Here is a 19,005-nt window from a genome sequence, read left to right on the forward strand (position 1 = left end):
TGCATATCTAATGCATGTGATATGTATCTAATGGTTTTATTAATCTAACAGCTCACTTTTTTTCTACTGAGTAGAAAGTCCACGCATTTGTAAATTCATGCTACAAACAACTCCCTATCAGCTGCAGAAGGTCACGGACACACAGCGGAAAACCTTACTCAACTTTCTACAGAACGCTTGAGGATGTTGCGGATCTTACACTTAACGCGGCAGGTAAAGCAGCATTAAATGATTGTGCTATACCGACAATAACTGTAATGGGCCGAAAACATCTAAACTAAACACAGAAAAAGAGGCGTATATGGATGGACACGTTACGTAACTTGCCCTTAGTTGCCCGAGTTAGGTTGCACTTGCAACGTGTGTGGACTGGACTCATTGTGCAGCAGGTGTTTTCTGTTTGAACGTTTACAGAAGGACCAACTGTGTTAGTTTGTGTGATTATGAACGATTCTACGCCGGTAACGATTGTGAAGTGACAGTTGTTTATTATTTTCTGCCGGAATAAGCCGTCTGCTGAACTGCAAAATATCTGTGACACATGCAGGGGAAGGGAGCGACGGGAGCAGGAGTTGCACTATGGTTACCTGACACAAGCAACTGCAACTCGTTTAAATTATGTAATATATCATAATTTGCACTATTAGGACGATTTTTTCAGGCCCAGACCGAGCATTTCAAACTGTTGAATCATATACCTTAATATATAATTATAGTTATACTTATAGTGTCAAGCGTGTATCTACAGCTGAATGATCAGAGCGCTGTTCCAGATCTTGGTCAGATGGTGCACAGCATGGGTGCAGTGGTTTTACCCCTAACTGAAGGGTGATTTTTCCGATCTCCCGAGTCAACATATGTGTTAACAGTCTGCGTCACCCACCCACAATAGTTGTCAGTATATTGGTATCTAATGGTTATTTGTGTGTGTTCAGAAAAACTTGCATTTTAGTACATGACTCAGCACAACCCTTGCCTGCCACCATTGTGTAGTCCCCACATGTAAATATACTCACACATGCTTCTGTTACACGTTGTCTTCTTTTTTTCTTGCCACACACATTGGCAGGAACTGTCACTGAAGATGTTCTCTTGAGATTTGTTCAGGTTTCTTTGTTTTGTTTTTTCCCGTGATGTCATGTATCAGTTCTCAAGACCCTGACCAGCATGTGGGTTTATGCATAGGTCAGGCATCTGTTTCTTTAGGGAACCAACAAAAAAAACAAAAAAAAAAGAAGGAAAAAGACTTTTTAAGCAGATAGTGAGATGTGTTATTTGGATCAGTCCACGTGCATTGATGCCTATTTAAACTGAAACTTGAGGGAGTTGTCAGTATTGAGTAATGATGGATGTTCAGGATGCAAAAATTGGTGCTGAAATTGTTGTCTGGAAATACTGTAAATTGAGAAACCAAGAAAACACCTACTGTGGATGTACACTGACAAAAATGTCAACATTTAACCCATGTCCATGATAGCTTTTTCTTCTATTTTTTTTTTTTTTTTTTTAATAACCATCCTATCTGTGTAACAATGAAATAGACTTATAGAGATAAAATGTTGTGCTATAATCACACAGACACATTTTGTATCAACCCTTTCAGTGCCTAGCCTTTATACATAGTGACAGCTATTTGCAAAGGGATGTTTGGTCACAGGGTTATATATATATTTTTTATAATTATATATGTGTGTGTGTGTGTCACTCTGTGTGTGTGTGTGTGTGTGTAGCCAATACTTTTATAAAGGAAAATACCACACTGTCCAATTATGACAGTTTTACATGATGATGAATTTAACGATTTTGTGACAAGAAAATTCCTACAAGGGCACAGAAATTTCTATCTTGGGGCATGTTTTGCACAATGGAAGGGGACAAAGTTTTCCATCCTGAGGCACTCAAGGAATTTACAGAAGACCTGTGAAATGAAGAAGGTTAAAAGAGATGGGAAACTTGTGAATGCCAGTGATGCCACCTCATTTGAAGGAAATATTTCTCGCATAACCAGTAAAGTATGCACAAAAAAGGTTGTTGTTTTTTTTGTTTTTTTTTTAAAGGATTTTATTGTTTTAACTGCTTCGTTTTGACTTTTTTTTCAGACTTGATTACCAAGACACATTATAGTTGTTACTTTATCATGCTCAGTCCAGGTGGGGAAAAAGTTGAAACAGGTGGTATTAATTTCAGAAGTTTAATAACAATACTTTGTAAAAAAAAAAAAAAAAAAAAGATATAGAAAAAAATGTGTATATATATATATATATATATATATATATATATATATATAAACACATAATAAGGAAAAGTTGATAGCAGTAATGTAAGAATCATGGAAGGGTCTTGAAGTGCTTGTTGGTGCCCTTGACATTCAGGCAATCACTGAATAAGTCTTATTTTTTATTCCATTTGCAACAACAACAAAAATTAAAAAATTAAAAAATCAACAAAAAAAATCAATAAAGTGGCAGAAACAAAAAAGAAATACATAGTAAAGGATTAGGTAGTGTTACTCCACAACTGTACAGTCCCTGTTTGAATAATCATAATGCCTTTTGTCTTAAACAAGAGTAACAGTATCCCTCATTCATTATTTGTAATGACAGATCAGCAGATGCGCGCAGTGGAGAGTGGCAGCTTCTCCACATCAACATGTACAGACTCCAGCACAGTGTCAACAGCGACTGCCATTGCTGTCTCAGACTGCTTGTGGTTACAGCAGAACAGTACAGCTGACAGATGGGGAGAAGGCCATCGTTGAGAAACTGAAGTCCAAATTCCCTGGTGCCAAGGTCATCGAAGTTAGTGATGTTTCAGGTAAAAGGTCACAATTTGCAATTGTGAAAAAGAAATTTCGAAAAAAATTTGTGAAATGTTTGGCTGTCAATTTTTTTTTTCTTTTTCTGGTTGTGGTTACTTTTCATCACATGTGTTTGGCTTTTGGTAACAGATTGCTGGAACTCTTTTTTTTTTTTTTTTTTTTTTTTCTTTTTTTTGCTGCCCCATCATCTGCGCCATTTCAGTGGCATTACTCTCATGCCGCTCATTTAGATTTCCCCATACACGGCCACACCTGGGTTCGTCCGTCACAGTTCCAGCGTCAGCAGTCCGCAGGGAACCATCGATGTTAGGCCGCCAGGAGGCCACACACCAGACGAGACTCTGCACTGCTGCTGAGTCACTTCGGTGGTGTTCAGTGGTGCCTGTTCTGATTCAGCATACTTAGGACACCACCTACTAAGCCCCCTACTAACGACAATAATGGCTTAGTCGTGGAGCCAGACTGAGTGAGCGTCCCTCCCAGAGTGGAGACCGCCACCACATCCCGCAAACAAAAGCCCCACATGCATCTGCCGACACTGAAGACAATGACAGGACTCGCCCCAAGCACAGTGGAGGGGTATTGAAACTGAGGTCACCATGAGAGCAGGGCATGAAAGGCCACAGACTTTGAGACTGTTTTGTTTAGATTGATGATGATGGAGGAGGAGGATGACAATAACAATGTTGCTATGGAGGTCCATTTTGGTTTGGGACTGCATGACAAGGCTGTACTCTATGCATCCTGTCATAATGATATCCTGGTGTTAACCAGGCCCATGAGATACAGACACTTGCAGTGTTGGTCAGGTAATTAGAGCAACACACACAGACGCATCCTTGAAGTGGATGACACTTGACTGTGTGGTCCCAGTCTCCCCATTTAAGCCCACAGCACACTCAGCTCTGGGTAGGAGCCGGCTGAAAAACCCACCTTCACTGGGATTCGAACCCGCATCCTCCCAGCCATTAGTCCGCGACGCTAACCACTTTGTCACAGCGGCTAGTTTTTGATATTTTGTTTGATGGGTCACTTGTGGTGGCTCTAGCAATATGTTTGTGTGTGTGGTGTTGGGTAATTTACTAATTACTAATTTTGTGAAGTTTTAAAATGTATATTTAATTCCTTATTGTATATATTAAGGTTGTTGTTTTTTTCTGCCTTGCAATTAGCACACGATTTGGAATGGATAGATGACCAGTTGTGAATGAAATTTTTAAAACATTTACCATTGTCTTGTATTTGTGTATTTTTCAGGTTTAGACTTTGAAGACAACTAATTATGAATATATAAGATACTCTGTTTCCCCTTCAGGACATACCTTGTATTCAGTTTAGTTCATTTGCATAAATTACTTCTTGTGACTTATGTTAATAAAATGTTTACATGTGGGGGGAAAAAAACTAAACAAAAAACAACTCCCAACTAATTTGAATCAACAAATGAATGTCAGGTTTACTCAGAAATCCATGAGATATTTTTCCTTTTTTTTTTTTTTTTTTTTGTTTTTGTGTGTGTGTGTTTTTTTGTTTTTTGGTCCACAGTAACTTTTGACATTTTCCAGTACATCACTGTAAATCAATGTGTATGTTAACACTAATCACAGCCAAATAGGCAGAGAAAATAGACATGTAAGTAAATTAGAAGAGTATGATGAAATTATGCCATTAAGAATTGACATGGGATTTCTTGTAAGGTAAGAAGAGTCAAATTAAAATGTTCACCTTTTTCAGTATTTGAAAGAATAGCCATCTTTTGATTGTTATTACAATTGTTGAAAAATACTTACATTTTATTCATAATGTTTTATAAGAAGAATCATCCTCAAATGTAGTTACATAATTTTCTTTTCTTAAAAAGGAGATTGCCTTCAAATATTCATTGCAACCCATTTACTCTTCACACTATCACAATAAGATTTGTGTTTGTTCTGTTCTTTTTATGCACAATTTTTTTGGTTTTGTTTCTTTGTTGCTGCCATATCATCAGCACCGTTTCAGTGGCATGACTCCCATGCCACTCATTCTAAGTCCCACATACACAGCCACACCTGGGTTCATCTGCTGCAGTCAATGATACCAATAGCAGTCCTAGAAGGCCACACACTAGAGGAGACCCAGCCCTGCTACTGGGTCACTTCATTGGTGTTCAGTAATGCCTGTTCTGATTAAACATATGAAGGACACCTTCTTAGCCCCTACTTATGACAATAAACAGAGCCAGATTCAGAGATGTGTATTCACCAAGTCCTTTCAAAGATATCCCCACCATGAATGTGCCAGCACCAAAGACCTAGACAGGGACTTACCACAAGCACAGAAGTGGAGAGTGATTAAAATTGAGGCCACCACAGGGAATGAAAGGCCACAGAATATTCAGTGGAGAGTGATTAAAATTGAGGTCACCTTGAGATCGGAGCATGAAAGGCCACAGAGCATTCCTTGGGACCAACATCACCAAGGTGCTCTCCTTTTGTTATGGTTGGTTCTGTTCTTTTTATGCACTAGTGTGTCTCCCTATGCACTTCTTACATGCCTGCATGCATGCTCCTGAGTGCTTAATTGGAAGACAGTTGCTTTGTCCATGTTCAGGTGGTTGTGGAGCAATGTACCAGATCTCCATTGAAGCAGAGGAGTTTAAGGGAAAACGAACAATGCAGCAACATCGACTTGTCAACGAGGTAAGGATTAATCAGTTTACCTGCAGATTTTTGTTCGTTATAATTCATAAAACATTGACTTGCATGTTTACAAATGACTTCCACTTACTGTGGAGAAAAAAGTAAGTAAAATAAGTAGGAAAAAGAAATGAGTAAAAAAAAATTTTTTTTTTTTTTTTTTAATCAAGACTGCTAGTGCTATCAATCCAAGAACGGTAAGTATGAGACCAGAGAGGAAAAATGGATAGTTTCATTTATTTGCTGACTGATGTTTCGTTTTAAATTTACATATTTATAGCATATAGTTATCTTGTCTGAACAGTATACTAGGAAGAAAGGATGTCTTGAAATTTCTTTTGAACCAAATCTGAAGCAGTAAAAACATTTTTGCATATTTTCTTAGTACCTAATTTGTGCTGTTGCTAGATTTGTGACATTCTGTTCTTCTTTTCAGTGTGGAGCCCTGTGGGGCACATATGCCCACGGTTTAGTACAATTTCAAACATATTCATTAATGTGTATTTTTGTTGATGGTTTATTTGGCGAGGTAGATTTTTCAAATATCAGAAAAGGTGTCAGTTCTCTTTCATGTGTTTGACCAAGTCAGGAACATTGTCTTATTTTTCTTGAAGAAGTGGGTATTAGGTGCAATGCACAGAAATCAGATTAAATGAAAATTCTAATTACCAAGCATGTCTCTGGTTTAAGTGAACAGTGTAATAAATGAATTGATGGATATTATTTATGATATTCTGTTCCAGGCCCTTGCTGAGGAGATCAAAGAGATGCATGGCCTTCAGCTAAACACCAGAGTTCCTGGAAACAGTTGATAGTTGTAGTTCACCCATGAGCATGAAAGCTTTTTGTTGATCTGTATGAAATGCGTGATGTCAAGACTGCTAAAGGGGATATAAAGAACATACTTTTGTATGATTTTTGTTTGTGTGACGCAGACTAAATTCCTTTGTCTTCAGAATCTGAACGGTGAAGTCCATCTTCTAAAACAACACGGATTATATCTTCCGTTATGTTTGTTGATCTGTGTGTGTGCATGTGTGTGTGTTTATGTAAGTGTGACTTTGTGTGTGTGTCTGTACATGCCTATGCATATGACAGATAGGTGCAGTTTAATAATGTATTTTTCATAAAAATATTTCAAAGTAGAGATAATCAGATATAACCAGAAACTCTTAGCTATGTTGCTTAGAGAACAGTTGTGAATAAACTAAACTTCTCAGGTCTTCCATGTTTTTTTCTTTGCGTGTTTGTGTGTGTGAGAAAACTTGTGTGTGTGTCACAAAGGGTTTGGCAGAGTCTGAGTTGCTTAATCAATGGACGATGGCAACAAAACAACAAGCTGAACAATTGTCCTTCTCACAGATTCTACCATACATGATTGTGTGCAAGTAGGAGATGGGGCTATGTGTAAATGGCCATCTGTGAACAAAAGGTGCTTACAGTTTGTGAGAGAGTAGGCACGCATGTGTGTGCATTTGTGTTTGCATGTATGCTGTTTGTTTTTAAGTATTTATAATGTATTAGTATGTGTGCTTGTTGAGCATGTTCTTCATGTGGTTGTATGTATTGGAATGCCTGTTTGAACATGTGTGTGTGTGCGTGTGGTTGTGACTGCTTATTTGAATGGATGTGTACGTGTTGAATGCCAAGATCAAACATACAAACACACACAAATACACATTCATACACATGCATGTGTATGTGTACACGTACATTTATATACACACATATTCAAGCACACCACACACAAAGAAGTGGAGGTGCCACAAATGAACTTATTGCTGAGGGAGGTGTGAGTTTTGAAACCAGATTTGAAAGAGGCGGAGTCAGAATGACGGAGGTTATCAGGAAGCTTGTTCCACGACTTAGGCGATTGAAAAGAAAATGATATGTGTCCTTCGGTCTTACTTCTGGCGTGAGGTATCCTGAGAAGTTGAGTAGCAGAGGAAGAATGGAGCTGGCCAGACAGAACAGATATCGAGTTCAGAAAGATACTTTGGGCCAGATCCGTTTCCTGCAGAAAAAATCTAGTGGATAGTTTAGTCAAATCGATAGAAACAGGCAACCAGTGAAGAGACTGAAGAAGAGGAGAAACATAGTCAAATTAGAAGCTCTGCAAATGAGTCTGGCAGCGTTATTCTGAATTTATTGAAGTCTAACGGATATTTGGGAAGGCCGGCCAAAAGAGAACTGCAGTAATCCAATCTCGAGAGAACCAAAGACAGATATACACACATGATATATATAAACACATGAGTATCTGTCCTTCCTAAGGATATCAGTAATTTGAAATTTGATCTACAGTTGAACTGACGGTGATCAGTCTTGTCATCAACTGTTGAACAAGTATTTTCCTGTACTTTATATAGTTTATCTCCCACTGATATGTTATTCCCCTAAAAGAATTTTTATCTGAAACAAGTGAACTGGGTGAGAATTGGGAGCCCTGTATATTTTCCAGAGCTAATCTCTCTTGGGCAGAAAAAGAAGAGCTGATTTTTTTTTCAAACACTCATACTACATATACACATTCTCTCAAAATGAATTTTATATGACCCTGTCACCATAAAATGTGTACTAATTATTACAACAAACACTTCACACCTACATGGGCAACAAACAGAGACAAGCTTACACAACTGAAATGATTTATTAAACATTAAAATGATTAACACAAGAAAAAAAAGTCAACCAGCCTACTCTTATGACACACAACACAACTGTCCTCTTAAGGAAATCAACTGTACAACCAAACCTTTGACAGATCTTAATTTAATTGGCATTTGTGTCGTTCTAATCTGGCAATCTGGTGATAACTAATCATCAGTTTACTGTTGGAACAAATGGCTGTACATTTTGCTAGACACTTCTCTCACCTCACAGACTGTACTCCAGTCTTTGATGACAATCAGATACTGTGTATCACAAATAAGCACAAGACCTTCACAGACTACCAAGACAGCAAAACCATATGGAATCTGACACTTTTTATTTCACCCAGTTGAACCATGTGAAATGGCAGCTCAACAGTGCACATGTTCAAAGGTTTTGTCCTCCACATTTCCTAACGATTTAACAGTGTTATCACACCCTGCAAATTTCACTTTCTTTCACAGAAACTTGCTGGCTCCCCTAGGCTTGTGATGGTTTATTTCTGGGGTGCAGGATCAGGGGTCTCCTCTGGGCCGGCCTCAATCCGCCTGTAGGTGGGGAAGGTCTCCCAGGGCGTGGAGTACTCAAATTTGCGGAATTCCTGCTGAAGTTCGATGGGCTCCACCACCACCCGCTTCACTTCATCGTCATAGCGCACCTGAAACCACCATTTATTTTCATCAGGGATGGAATCAGAAGTCTCTGATGTACTGGACAGTTACATGATGTTGATGTGGAATAGTGGCCTTGTGGTGACACATCCATCTAGGACACTTAGTGTACAGGATCGGATCCCACACTTGACAGTGTTTTCTCCCCTTCCACTAAAAAGTGAGTGGCGGTTAGAATGCTACTCATTTAGATGGGATGACAAATTAAGGTCCTGTGTGCATTAAACACTTCATGCACATTAAAGAACCTACAGCAGCGACAGAACTGTCCTTGCCAAAATTTCATTGTAAATCCACTCACGTGGTGTGTGTGTGAACGAAAACCTGACTGAATGACACAGGAAATGAATGATGAGCTCTTAAAAGGCAGCACTGTCGGCTCTGTCCAGGAAGTAAGCCTGTTGTGCAAATGACTCCATGTTAGTAAAGAGCTTAGTCTCTGACGAAGAACAGGTGCTATATACGTATGTAAACCAAACAATGAAAAAAAAAACACCTCTTTTCCTTTCCTCGGCAGCTGCAGTAAGATGGTGGCTATGTTTCAGATAAAATTTGCTGTACATTATGTAAAAATATTCCACATACAAACAAAAATCCAGAGGGAGCAGCAGCAGAAGGAAATGAAAATCCATGGTTGCAGTAGTAAATTTCAAATGATCTCCAGGTCAGCTGTCGTCAGTGACATCCAATTTCTATCCTCCTTTTCATTAAGTGGTTTAAATGCATAAAAAGATGTGGCATTTCATTAACAATTTACAATTACTGAATTAGAAATCTGAGTTTGTGCCTAAGTTTGTGTGCTGAGCTTGAGACTATTCAATGCTTTTCACAAATACTTTGATGCAAGAAGTAACAACGTGATTCTGCAAGCACCACCTTTCTATATGTCCACTCTTGAATAGGCATCATGACAAACATAGCAGTCAGCTTACCTCCACATATCCTGAGAGGGGAAAATCCTTGCGGAAGGGGTGGCCCTCAAAACCATAGTCTGTCAGGATTCGCCTCAAGTCTGGGTGGTTGGCAAAAAACACCCCATACATGTCCCACACCTGCAGAAATGAAACATCAATTCTGATGATATGATTGAGGAAAAAAACAAGGAATACCTATCTCCCCCTCTTTTTCAACCTAATTTTCTTCTCTTTCTTCCCAAATATGAAATCCTTGTTAAAAAAAATAAGAACAATAAAATTAAAATAAAAGAAGAAAAAACAATATAATGACTTCCACAATCTATCTGAAAATCTTTTTTTTTCCTTTTCAAACAATCAAATATACATGATTATCAAAGGAAAAAACAACAGCAAAAAAAATATATATATATTTATATTTGTGCTTATCTGAGAAGCCTTTAAGTTGAACACAGTGTAGTACCATTCTATTTCAAAAGATCAACTTTTAAGACCCCAACTTTTCTTAATGACTTTGCATACATTTTAAATACTGACTTTTGTTCTTATTCATTCTGTCACACAACCAAACCAATTTGATGAAAATTCTGTTGTGGTTGATGCATACTGGATTTTCATGATTCCATAATCCATGGAATGCTAACATGGATTACAGGATTTTTTATGTCCATTCTTGATTTTCTGCATGCATGCACAGGTGAAGGGGATTCAGGCACTAGTAGGTTCATTCATATGTTGGCCTGGGAGATCAGAAAAGACTCCTCCCCCAGACACATGAGTGAGAATCAAATGCTCAAACCACTCAGCCACCACAATCAACATAGCTTTCAGTTTTGTGTATTTCTCTGCAAATGGGCAATTTTGCACCCCCCCTCCCCCCGAAAAAAAACAAACTTAAATATGATTTACTTCATTCATACCACGTTTTTCAAGCCTCTATACTGAGCTACTTCATCATGAATACTCCACAGCCATTTTCAGTCCAAGATTCCCTGCTAACAACTGCTCCAGCATGAAAACATGGCAGCGTGACAAAGCTGTATAGAAGTTTAGAACATGGAAGTGCGACAAAGTTGTAGCATTCAACACAAGATGACAAAAGCATACCTCTCTCTCATACCAGTCAGCGCCAGCATACACTTCACAGGCAGAGTCCAATGGAGAAAGCTCATCAGTGTACGTCTTCACTCTTATCCGAGTGTTGTAGCGTAGTGACAACAGGTTGTATACAACCTGTAAACAGATTATCAATACCTGGGCTATCATTTGACTTGGTGTCTTGTGTGATTCTGAATTTGAATATGCTCTTTAGGCCAAAGATCTGGTGCACAACTTTTAGTACACCACTGAATTCATATAAAGTAAACAGGGTAAAAGATGGATTCTCAGATATATCGCAAATTCACAAACAGATTTGTGTTAAAACCAACTGTATCAAAATGTCATGACGATTAATCCTATTTTTATGTCTTCAAAGTATGTGTGCCATAAAAAGATTTTCGATAAACATATATGTGGTTTGCTCATTTGCCCAAAATGTCTACAGAATTATCATCTGTATGTCTACAACAGTACAAGACAAGAACATATCCACAAACACACGTAGCTTGCATATCTATCTAAAATGTCTACAGGTTGTTTACAGGCGGTCAAAGATGGGGAAGCGAACCTCAGACAATAAGATATTCAACACTGTTTCAATATCATTTTGAATATCCTCTTCCTTGCATGTGGAGAGTTGCATGCTTTGAAATTGTCAACTTCATCGTAACCCTGTCTCATTGCCCTGTATATATATGCATATCTGGGTCAGTCACTTACACACACACACACACACACACACACACACACACACACACACACACATTGCAAGCTAAACCACTATGTTTCAATCAAATAATTTCACATCTTAATAGCTACTTTTAAGATTTAGCTCGAAGTTTTAAGTCCAGGTGTTCATTGCTCTCTGTGATTAGTCATGAATACTCTGAGCTAGTGAATTATTTCAATGTCAAATCGGCATAGATGAATTACACATGCCATTTTCATTCAGGTAAAGGTCACATATGCCAAGGGAAGCAACCAGATAATAAACAAGATTTTGATATTAGGATACATTTCTAGATTACCATATCTAGACTGTAGATAATTCCTATCCTTTCAATACCATGCCTTCAATATTGCAGAATGGCCTTTGGGTCATCTTTCCACCCTGGGTGGGTAGTATCCCACCTGGAAAGTTGATAAATTTGAAGCCTCCTTAAAGTATGTTTCAAATATGTGGAAAATGACAGACAATTTATCTGGCTGACGGTCATGTAACAGAAACACAAGAAAACAGCAATATATGGTGATGGCTGTTATAAGCTTGAGTTGAACTGTTGACATTTAAAGAAATATAAATGAACACGATTCTATTTTTCCACTTCAAGCTAATGTTTGTCATTTTTCCTTCTTCCCAATTTTCCTGAACTTTTCAAAATTAACAATCAAGAACCACTATCCCTTTTGAAACTTCTCTCTGCCCACAATTATAAATATCAAGAACCACTACACCTTTTAAAAATTCTCTCTGCCCACAACTACTCCACTCACCTCAAACCTGTACTCCCGGGTAGGGACATCCACAGCGCAGAGGTCAGCGATGTTGAGGAACTGAGCGTTGGTGTGGTCCTTGAGAAAAGTCAGCACAGGGATGACCCCCTCAGGGTGGATCATTATCTCCAGCTCATCGCAATAGGTGACGTCCACCTTCTGAACAAAGCGGGGCAGGCACTCCGCCACATACTGACCAAAGTCCTTGGCCTGCTGTTTCAAGAGGGGGTTGTGAGGCCGCACAGTGGCTGAAAGTTAACAGGAACATATGCGTTTTATTACTTTCCTAAAAAAAAATTTTAAAATTTTTAAAAAATCATGTGCATAAAACCATGATTGGAATAATGGAAATCATAGGAAAAAACATTATCAGTACTTTATTTTAATGATTGCTTCCAGTTCTACAATCTCTCTCTCTCTTTCTCTCTGTCTCTCTCTGTGCATATGTATAATATATAGACAGACACAGAGAGAAAGAGGACTTGCTATACACCAAAGGATTTCAAATACATGAAATTACCCATTCTAACTTGCTTCAAAGTTCAATGCAACACACATGGAACTTGGTGACTGATAAATTTTCATCAGCAGGGAAGTTTGTGGCAAGAAATTTTTCACCCAGCGACACAGTTTGATTCCAATTTTACTTAATATTACTGTTCCAAGATATTAACTGATGTAACATAAACAGTGCATCATTTTATTTTCTTTACTTTTACAAATTTGTGACTGTTGGATTCATGTATGCTCCATGAATAAATCCATAAAAATTTCCTGAATACTGAAATGAAACAAAATACAAACCTGTGTCTGATAAGTAGTTACTAAAAGTCCACAAGTTAACCGACTTAGATAAACTGAAGCAACTTATTTTCACAGCAAAATCACAAATAGCAACATGTGACTTGCATCAATGCAATTCAATGGCAGAGTCTGTGTACATGTATGCACACAACCTATCCAATTCAAACCAATCTGTACTTCTTTTTTTTTAAATCAGTATTCTACTTTAGTTTCAACTCATTTCTCTACAGCATATGTAATAGTTAAAAACAGTATCTAAATATATGTCTAAGAGTATCACTACATATCAATTATAATTTTTGTTTTTTAATTTAAAAAAATTAATTAAACAGGACCCTCACTTTTGTGACAGAATCATTCACTATGTATTGGCTAAAACAAATTATTTCAAGACCATTTATATTTGTACATCTGTGAAAGTCTGAGTGCATGTACACATGTGTGTATATTTATATAATATAAACATCTGCTCAAATGTCCATGTGCCTGAAAGCATGCATATATGTATATATGTCTACTAAATATTGTCAGCTTCTTATATTTGTCAGCTAGCCTGTTTGTTTGTTTATCTATCTGAATATGAGTTCTGAATACATATAATATGTAGACCTTTCCTATTTAACTTGTTTGTTTTATTTTTTTGTTGTATTAGTTTCATTTTTTATTTTACTAAGTCTACTTACGCCTTGTCTCTTTCGGAGGACACTCATTGGACTGAAAACGCAGCTGTGTAGCTGCTGCAGGTTGCTGGAACACTGAAATATGGGAAGACTATGATAGACAGTTATAATGCACACATGTATTTTCCCCACAATTATCATGATACATCCTAGCTCCTGCTCTTTCACTAGTTCAGTTCTGTTCTCAAAGGCTTCACACAAACACACACACACATACATCCCTCACCTGTCCTGACCCCCGTACTCCCTATCCACACACATGGAATGCCCCCATACATGTATACAAAGTGCCTACACAGGAAAAAAAAATAAAAGAGAGAAAAAAAAAGAAAAAAGGACTGCATCTGTGAAGTAACTTTCTGCCTTGAAAGTGGACAGTCAGCTCAGCCACTGAGCCAGTGACACATTCTGTAATTAGTGTAAAGCAGTATAATGGCAACATTACTATATCTTAATCTCTGCTGGGTGACCCTAATGCAAGAACTGGTCAAACGTGTCTACCAGACCACAATCCAGTAATGATGAATTAGTGATCTCCTACTGAGACAGTCTAGTAAAGAAGAGGATAAAAAGGTCTAGGCGCAATAGCTGCTCAAAGATGAAATTCTAACAATGGACTGGTGCATCATGGTCACAGAAAGTGAGAAATGAGAAAGTATACTAGACATGAGTAGCGATGGTTGAACAGATGCTATTTGAAGTATACAATTAGAAACAGCCCATAATCATAAGATCAAAACAAAGTTGTTTTCAGGTTTTTTCCTTGGCCCAATTCAGTCAGTGTCTGCACTGAAGAAGTTACAAGAACCCTGCAGCCCTCTCACTAATTTCAGTCTTGGCAAATGCCGGCAAAAAATTACAGAACAAGAAATTTATGTGTGTATGCAATAATATATCATTGGGATGCGCAATTGCACAAGATGTTCCACTGCTAAAACAACTTGTTGTCAAAGCACAGAAACAAGGAAAACCTTTGAAGTTTACACTATGAAATGACAATGTCATTCTCACACAACACTATTTATGCTACTGATGATCTTGTTTCCCACACATTTTTTTCTTATGTTTTTTTCTGTTTAAACTTGAATAATAATAACAACTTTTGCACTTGTACCTCTCCTCCCTCCCTTACTTAAGACACAAAAAGCTGACTCTTAAGTTGAATCCAATGCTATGTAATGACGCTCTTTTAATTGAAAAATATATTACTATTACTCTTGGCATAATTTATATTCAGCCAAACACTACATCCTCCCCTCAGTTACTTGTTGCATACACATATATTGTAAAGTATTGGCTGTACCAACATATAACCTCCTCAGATAATCAGATCTCCAAAATACCTTAAAAAGTTCATTTCAAGTTTAACTTTTGTTTTGAATCACAACTGTGTTTTTAGGGTTTTGAGTTTTGGGGGGTTTTGTTGTTGGTGTTGTTGTTTTTGGCTGAATTTTCTTATATTTGGCTCGATCGGTTTATTGTGAACACACATACGCGTACTATCAATTACCAATGCTTTTTCTTTCTTTCTCTAACTGTCTAAGAATAAGCAGTAACCTCAGCAGACGACGGTTTCTGTATGATTGAACTTCTCAACTGCACAATCGACAGTATCAAGCGACACCCATCATTCACATTTCTAAAGTCAACCTGTAATAAAACTATCCACTGCATAGATCACATTTGTAAATACATAACGCACTCAGAAAACACAGCATATGAAAATGTGCTTACGTTGTTTCCTAGCAATATTTGCAATTGGCCTCACAGCTCGGCAAAGTCTGGACGCCATTTTGACCTTGCCTTGTGCAATCCAACCATTTGAGAATTTAACTCAATGTAACCTTGTAAAAATCGGCCAGGAAGAACTGCTCCATTTGTAGATTGACAACATGGCGAGGCAAGGTGAAAGTAAAAGTGGGATGTTTCAGTTTGCCATAGATCGTGGTGGAACGTTCACAGATGTCTGGGCTCGATGCCCCAACGGGAAAGTGCGCGTACTGAAGCTTTTATCAGAAGATCCTCTCAACTACCCTGACGCTCCACGTGAAGCCATCAGAAGAATAATTCAAGATGTGAGTGCTGATTTTGCAGTGCATCATTCGTTACCACGAGACAAATGTATTATTATATATAATGTTGTGCACCGATAGGAGTTGACGGTAGGCTGACCTCAATCAGCAAACGATGTCACTGCTCGGAGAGGCCGGACAGCTTGGCCCAGAAACGTATAAGAAAGATATACAGAAAAGAAAGAAAGCAAACAAAACAGAACGGGTTTTTTAATTTTTATTTTATGGATACTAAGAACTGTAAAATGTTTGCAGCTGGCACTTTAAAACTTTATCAGTGTGTGTGCTTTTGGCCACTAAAGTAGCATACCCGTAGATGTGACATTTTAAGTTAACCAACTCTTAACCAGGCTTCTACTTGCAGGTATCTGGTAGTGTTACCCTTGGTGGGTTTTTTTTGTTTTTTGTTTTTTTTCAGATAACAGAAAACAACATAAAGATTGCAGGGGTTGTTTTTTTTGTGTGTGTATTTAAAAAAATATTTTCAAAATATAATTTTGATAGTTAATCGCATTCAGTGTTCATGTTTTGGTAAAAGTTCATCTGGTCTGTAGTGGATCTTTGCAAAAACGGACCCTTGTTCTTCATCTCATGTGTCCTTTAGAAGAATTTCACATTGTTATTGTTTGGTGGAACATTATGTATAATTCTCTATCTATCTATCTATATCTATCTTTTTATCTATATGTATGATATATATATATATATATATATATATATATATATATATATATATATATATATATGAATGTGTGTTTGTGTGTGTACATACATATGATATATGTATATCAACAGCTGTGTGAAAGAAGGCACTATTACATATAGCTGTAACATGTAATTGGTCTGTGATTCATTTCTTTGGTATTTGGCTGTATACAATTAAGCCTGACATCAGGCCAGCTTTGTATGTGTTTTTTGTTGTTGTTGTTGTTTTTGTTTGTTTTGTTTTTTGTTTGTTTGTTGTTGTTGTTTTTTTTGGGGGGGGGTTGTTGTTGTCTTTCTTTTTACTGATTAAACAATATTTTACAATAAAACTGTACTGAGCAATAAGATAGATAATACAAGGGTAAAAAACACAGCAAGTTAGCTCTTTTAAATTTTTATTAATTTATTTATTTTAATTGACAGTTGATAAGCAGTTTGAAAATATATATATATATATATATATAAAACAAATTATGTTTCACAAAAAAATTCTGTGACTATCTGGTTTTAATTTTTATGCTGATTTACATTTATGGTTTTTATGTTTATATTCTTTTAAGTTACATTTTTATGTTCATGTCTGTTTTGTTTTATTGTGTTTGGTTTATGTATTTTATGTTCATTACCCATTTACTGATTCAGTACAACCGGTCAAATAAAATCCACTGTTGAATCAAATCCTTTTTGTTCAAAATTCATCAAGTTATAAGATTTGAAACATTTTAAAATTATATCAATCACTCTTCTTTTATGGTTGAGAACTCTTTATGCATTTCAAGAGAAAAGTTGTAATGATAATGCAAACACAGAAATACGACCCACACTTATTTCATACTGTATGCACCTACATACTTGTGCACACACCTGTGCACACTTTCACACACACACACACACACACACACACACACACACACACACACACGCGCGCGCGCACATATATATATATATATTAATCAAGCTAGAAACACAATGTCATATGTGAACAGACTCCAGTCATATGTTACATTTATCGGATATAGATCTACATAGACACATAAGATAAAGACCTACATTGGCACATAAGATATTTTTGCATGTGTTTGTGTGTGGGAGAGCAAAGGTGTGAAAGTGACACTTATTACTATTTCGTGTACTAGTTACAAGGCATTTGTGAAAGAGTAAAAAAAAAAAAAAAAAAAATTAAAAAAAGTAATTTGTGAAAGAGAAAAAACAATATATTCATGTTTTATTTTGATGTTAAAAAAAGCACATTAGACATTTACAAAAACATCAGGATGACTGAAATTAGTACAGAAAGGAAGGGCTTAATGTCTAGGTTTCTTCAATAAATTCATACATTGGTAGATTTTCCGCTTGATTCTTAATAAATGCAAGAGCATACATCATCAACACAATGTTCAGCTTGGAAAATTTGCTCATGAATATTCACCAATGAAAAGTGCTTTGAATTAATCTCCCAGTAATGGTTTTGTGAGCTTGACTGGGTCATGGCTGTGTTGGCTGAACGGAGAGGCATTAGACATCCATTCTGCAGGTCTGTGTTTTAAGTTCCAAAAATACCTGAGGGGTTAAAAGGTGGAGATTTTATTTTGTTATTTATTTTTATTTATTTATTTTTTATCTCCCAGATCATCATTTACATTACCTGGTTTGTTGAAGGTGGAGGTTCTTCTCTGATCTCATTGGTCAACATTTCTGCTACCTGGTGGGCTAAAGGTAGAGATTTTTTTTTTCTGATCTTACAGGTCAACACTTATACTACCTGGTGGGTTAAAGGTGGAAGTTTTTCATGATCTCATGGGTGAATATTTCTACTACTTGGTGGTTAAAGGAAGAGTTGTTTTTTTTTCTGATCTCACGGGTCAACAATTTTTGCTATTAAATGATGATGATGATGATGCTATGGAGGTCCATTTAAGTTTGGGACTGTGTGACAAGGCTGAACTCTACTCTTCCTGTCATAATGATATCCCTGCATCAACCGGGCCTGAGAGATACAGACATTTGCAGTATTGGGCAGGAAATTTGAGCAACACACCCAAAGCTGCATCCATGAAATGGATGATACTGGACTGAGTGGTCCAAGCCTCCCCATTTAAGCCCGTGGCACACTCAGCTCTGGGTAGGAGACAGCCATGGGCCGAAAAACCCCAAGTGACCTCAGTCTTGATCCCCCATCCACTTTAATCTAGTGGTGAGTCCTGCCAAGGTCTTCAGTGTCAGCAGATTCATGGGGGATTGTGTTTGGAGGGATGTTGTGGCGGTTTCTACTTTGGGGGGTTGCTCACTCAGTCTGGCTCCACGGCTAAGCTAATATTGTCATTTAGATATGTTAAATCAGAACAGGCACTACAGAACACCACGGAAGTGACTCAGTGCAGGATCTCCTCTGATGTGTGGCCTCCTGGTGTCCAAA

General features: G+C 37.3%; 3 protein-coding genes across 3 annotated transcripts in view; 2 read left to right on the top strand and 1 right to left on the bottom strand.

Annotated features, from left to right (window-relative positions):
- The first annotated feature begins 124 nt into the window (after positions 1 to 124).
- On the top strand, positions 125 to 6,719 carry LOC143300540 (bolA-like protein 3). The gene is made up of 4 exons (XM_076614291.1): positions 125 to 213; positions 2,604 to 2,814; positions 5,411 to 5,499; positions 6,240 to 6,719. The coding sequence occupies exons 1-4, from the start codon at positions 184 to 186 to the stop codon at positions 6,306 to 6,308; spliced, it is 399 nt and encodes a 132-aa protein (XP_076470406.1). The 5' UTR covers positions 125 to 183; the 3' UTR covers positions 6,309 to 6,719.
- A 1,408-nt stretch (positions 6,720 to 8,127) lies between these two features.
- LOC143300420 (NADH dehydrogenase [ubiquinone] iron-sulfur protein 3, mitochondrial-like) lies at positions 8,128 to 15,650 on the bottom strand. Its single transcript, XM_076614065.1, has 6 exons — positions 15,547 to 15,650; positions 13,816 to 13,887; positions 12,329 to 12,576; positions 10,841 to 10,966; positions 9,752 to 9,871; positions 8,128 to 8,806 (listed from the first exon to the last, which is right to left on the bottom strand). Exons 1-6 carry the CDS (start codon positions 15,602 to 15,604, stop codon positions 8,645 to 8,647), a joined length of 786 nt encoding a protein of 261 aa, XP_076470180.1. The 5' UTR covers positions 15,605 to 15,650; the 3' UTR covers positions 8,128 to 8,644.
- Positions 15,574 to 19,005, top strand: part of LOC143300419 (5-oxoprolinase-like) — a 70,765-nt gene continuing 67,333 nt past the window's right edge. Inside the window, exon 1 of the mRNA XM_076614064.1 lies at positions 15,574 to 15,887. Coding sequence (XP_076470179.1) covers positions 15,705 to 15,887 — 183 coding nt within the window. The 5' untranslated portion in view covers positions 15,574 to 15,704. The remainder of the gene's footprint in view (positions 15,888 to 19,005) is intronic.

Source organism: Babylonia areolata, chromosome 26 (genome assembly GCF_041734735.1).
Source record: "Babylonia areolata isolate BAREFJ2019XMU chromosome 26, ASM4173473v1, whole genome shotgun sequence".
Taxonomy (NCBI): Eukaryota; Metazoa; Mollusca; class Gastropoda; order Neogastropoda; family Buccinidae; genus Babylonia; species Babylonia areolata.

Excerpts from the sequence above, each read along its gene's own strand:
- LOC143300540 (XM_076614291.1), top strand. The coding sequence starts at position 184 with ATGTTGCGGATCTTACACTTAACGCGGCAG. Across the intron at positions 2,815-5,410 it reads CGAAGTTAGTGATGTTTCAG|GTGGTTGTGGAGCAATGTAC; the intron begins GTAAAAGGTCAC and ends GTCCATGTTCAG. Across the intron at positions 5,500-6,239 it reads AACATCGACTTGTCAACGAG|GCCCTTGCTGAGGAGATCAA; the intron begins GTAAGGATTAAT and ends ATTCTGTTCCAG.
- LOC143300420 (XM_076614065.1), bottom strand. The coding sequence starts at position 15,604 with ATGGCGTCCAGACTTTGCCGAGCTGTGAGGCCAATTGCAAATATTGCT. Across the intron at positions 13,888-15,546 it reads AAATATTGCTAGGAAACAAC|TGTTCCAGCAACCTGCAGCA; the intron begins GTAAGCACATTT and ends CCCATATTTCAG. Across the intron at positions 8,807-9,751 it reads CCCTCTCAGGATATGTGGAG|GTGCGCTATGACGATGAAGT; the intron begins GTAAGCTGACTG and ends TGGTGGTTTCAG.